At 40.6% G+C, this 4,232-nt stretch overlaps 1 protein-coding gene across 2 annotated transcripts in view; it reads left to right on the top strand.

Moving 5' to 3' along the window:
* The window catches only part of TMEM55A (transmembrane protein 55A), a 43,935-nt gene that overhangs the window by 13,819 nt on the left and 25,884 nt on the right, over window positions 1–4,232 (top strand). For both annotated transcript variants that reach the window (XM_015406065.1, XM_015406066.1), the window contains exon 2: window positions 3,311–3,459. In XM_015406065.1, coding sequence (XP_015261551.1) covers window positions 3,311–3,459 — 149 coding nt within the window. The remainder of the gene's footprint in view (window positions 1–3,310; window positions 3,460–4,232) is intronic.

Consider the following 4,232-nt stretch of genomic DNA (forward strand, 5'->3'; position numbering starts at 1 on the left):
TTCTTCAGCTGAGCTGGCAAGAACGCACTTCATGATGTGCATCTTCTTAGGCTTGTTTCCTCACCCACTAAAAACCCTAAAGCTGTGAAAAGAGAGTCTGCACCTCACAGTTAAGGGAGGGAATTTTTTCTTCAGAACGATGCTCATTCCTCCATCTCCTCTCCCTACCCTCTAAGCCTGACAGGAAATAAACCTCTCTCATCTTTTTTTCCTGCCCTGAGTTATTAATAAGAGGTGTGATTAATTGATTTTATGGCCCTTCATTGCAGGAATAAGTCTACGTGGGGCCACATTATAGATTGTGCTGATCCAAGATATTCTTTTCAGAGTCAGACGGATACAGAGCCATTTAGTTACTTCAGGCCCATTTTCTGTACTCTGTGTCATAGGCCTGGCTCCTGATGCAGGGATGAGCAACCAGCTGCCTGTCCTGGAATCTATATGATCCAGTTCTGAAGAGGCAGCTTTCGAGATATATTTACTTGAGGGCTTTTGAGTGTATTCTGACAAATCTTAGCACCAGCTGGTATTTTACAAGGCTCACAGTATGTCATAGATTACTCTGTGAACTGCTTTGGGTTTTATTCCTCTCATAAGTTACAAAGGTAAACACTCTGTATTTCTAGTAAACATTTTTATTGCCCTGTCTCATAGAAAGGTGCTGTTGGGAAAAGGTTGCCAGGTAAAAAGTATTACGTGACTGTAAGCCAGACTTCATGCCAAACTTATTTATTTACTTAGAACATTTCTATGCCGCCTTTCCACTCTATCAGGTCTCTAAGGTGGTGAACATGAAAACATAAAAAACAATGTTCAGAATTACAAAATAATTCAGTAAACATGCACAGACATACAACACCAAAACTGTGGAACAGGGCCAATCATTGTTAGTGGAGGGTATGCCAAATGAAACACAAAAAAACTTCATCCACTGGCAGAAGACACTGATAGGACACAGTCTCTGGGAAGAGAGTTCCAAATGAAGATTCCTGAGAAAACTGCAGTACAATCCCAAACAGTTACATCCTTCCTACATGGCTCAATAATAAAATACATGCTTTGCTTCACATGTATAAAGTCCCACTTCTGCTCTTTAAATTTTAAGTGGAAGGATGTCAGATAATAAATGAATTAATACTCATTATTTTGGTCTCAGAATTCATCCTTCTTGATCAAGAAATTCCTTGATGTAACTTGAGCAGTATTGATACAAGGCCACAGAATATGAGCTGCAGTACCCCATACCTGTTGAGTTATCCCAGATAAGCAAAGGGACAGCTTCTTTAAAATATCATTCCCCCAAACTCTTGCCATAGTGGGCCATTTTATATATTTGGAAATGTCCTGAACTTCTTGCCTTGGGGTTTGATCTTGTTATCAGTTATGCTGTAGCTTGGTTTTTGTATACATCATAGCAGTTGCTGGGGCACCAGCCATAACATCCTTTGCTACAATCAGTAGGACATGCCGAGGACCTGCTGTGGCCACTCATGGTGACAGGATATGTTCCTTCTAAAACCTTAAGAAAAACTGGGATGAAATGTCACCCTTGTTGCATTTCTTTTTCTTTTTGTGACAGCATACAAGAGAAATTGCTCAACAACTTGTCACCTGCATATTTTCTTTCTTTCTTTCCATCAAGTCAAGCTGACTTGTGGTGACCCCTAGTGAGGCTTGAAGGCAAGGGACACTCAGAGGTCGCTTGCCATCACCTGTCTCTGCATCATGACCCTGGTATTCCTTGGAGGTCTCCCTTCCAAATACTAGCCAGGGCCGGCCCTGCTTAGCTTCCGAGATCTGACAAGACTGAGCTTGCCTAGGTTATCCAGTCACCTGCATATTATCAAATTTCTTTCTGTAAACAGAAAGCAACCTCAGACATGAAACAATCAGTGCAGATTCCAGGCCAAGGACTGATTCCCAAGGCAAGGATCTGAACATCAAGTCAGCAAATAATCCAAAAGTAAAGGCAAGGGGGAAGTAGCGAAGCCACACAGCTTTGTGCTCTGATATGGGCAGTCCTAGGCAAGTTAAAACACACTCACCGGGGTGCCCCTAAATGAAAGCACAACTGAGAATAGCAGAGCAAAGTCAAAACTGGGCACAGCGAGGAGCCCTATGGGCATGACCATGAGCCCAGCCCAGCCTTAACTCAAATACAGTTTGGGACTGATTCTGACCATGGGAAATGTGGAACTTCAGAACTCATCTCTCAGGCCAATTTGGAAACATTCCTGGGGGAAACATAACATGAAGTTAGGCCCTTAGTAGTAAATGCTACTGTATGTGGAGCTTTTTCTAGAGCTTGAGTCTTAGAGCAATCACCTTGTGTGTGTTTAACATAACTCTGTTCAGTTACTGAGATCCTCCCTGCTTGGTTATCTGACTGCCAGGTAAAGGAGAGGAGGGCTTGGTTTCCTTCCCAGTCTACTGTTCTTTCCAGTGAATGTGATGAAATTAAGGTGGGTTATGCCTGATTCTGTTCTCTTTCTGCTGGCTCCTGGACTTTGTCTTGGGGGGGTCCTGACGCTCATGTCTGGGTGTCATGTGGCAAAGAGAAACTGCTATCGGCCCCAACAATAGAAAGATATGCCAAAATAGAGGTTTGCTAGCAGCAGCATTAGAAATACACACAAAAAATTCTGCAAATATGTTCAATAAAAGGTCATAGTACAGACCTCCCACAATGTTTCAGAATGTAGATGTAAAATTGTTTGCTTTAATATTAAAATGCCAGGCATGTAGTAGGCTAGTGTGTTGGTAAAAAATAGTTTTACAAAGAAATACTTTTATAAGCAGTGTCAGAAACCCAGTTTAAAAAGCTTTACCTTGAACAAGATTATTTGATTTGTTACTTATTGAGTTGCAGGGCTAATAGGAGAGAACAATATGGGATCCAGCTGCTTGAGTTAATCAGGAGTGTGATACTTGCAGCCCTATTGTAAGATGGCACTGCAGTTTGGCTAAGACAGCTTGCATTTTGTTCCCAGTTTCCTATGCAGACACTGCTGGGAAGCTGAGCGTATCAAGCCAGGGTCACAGAATTAGTCACTGTTGCACCTTAGTTCAGATGCATCAGACTGAGGAAATAATTCTGTAACAGGAAGACTTAAATTCTGGGGATGGTCTGTGCTTGCCCAGAAGGAACTCATCACTGACAGGCTAACTTGCAGGTTGTATTAGGAGTTAGGTTAGTACCCCCTCCCCCATATGCATAGCATTTTCTTTACTTTTACAGCTAGAATATTTTCTATAATTTGTGTGCAGTTTTTTTTTCTGATACAATTTATTTTTCACTCTTTCTTCACAGCCGAACTCCCACCTCCATATACCGCCATTGCCAGTCCGGATGCCAGTGGTGTTCCTGCAATCAGTTGCCGTGTGTGCCAGTCGCTAATCAATTTGGATGGGAAGCTTCACCAGCATGTTGTCAAATGCACAGATTGCAATGAAGCTACGGTAAATCATTTTACAGGCTGTTTGCTTGGTGATGTGCTTTGTTCAGTCCTTTCTGTCTGGAGAGCAGTAAGTTGGTCTGGGTGCTCAGTAGAGGAAAATTAGAAAGATTATTGCTGACTGAAAACCAACAACCATTTATTGTTCATTTAATCTATTTATTCAGCTTATATGTCCGGAGGTCTTAAGCATAATTAGACAAATAAATCCAATAGGTATAATACATTGAAATTTCTAAAATTAATACAAAACTATCACTATAAAAACAAATGATAAAAGTTAGGTTTAAAACATTAAAAGAAATACAGGTAAACAGGAAAACCTTACATTTAAAATATCCAGTCGAATATCAGCTTATATATATCAACATTTAGTGTTGATAGTTGTCTAGGTTTCTACACCTAAAGTATTTTCAGGTGCCAGGAACTGGTTCTGGGAGAGACTCTGGAGAGCTACTGCCAGTCAGAATTTATTATTTATTTATAAATTAAAATATTTATATCCCAACTTTCCTTGTGGCTCAGCAATCATAATTAAAACCATTCCCGTTTTAAATAACCCCCCAAATAACCCAGAAGATACCTGCAGTTTATACCCCATTAAAAGCCCCAGTAAATGAGATGGCCTTGCAGTGCCTTCTTAAAAATCTCTCTCTCTCTTTTTTTTAAGCCCCCGGAGGGGATTTTTTATTATTTTTTGTCAAACTACAAAACTACTACAGAAAAAAGGGAAGGGGGGGACTACATATATAGGATAAAGCAAAAGAACCCACTACT

This window comes from Gekko japonicus, unplaced genomic scaffold (assembly GCF_001447785.1).
Source record: "Gekko japonicus isolate JY-2015 unplaced genomic scaffold, Gekko_japonicus_V1.1 scaffold531, whole genome shotgun sequence".
Classification (NCBI taxonomy): Eukaryota; Metazoa; Chordata; class Lepidosauria; order Squamata; family Gekkonidae; genus Gekko; species Gekko japonicus.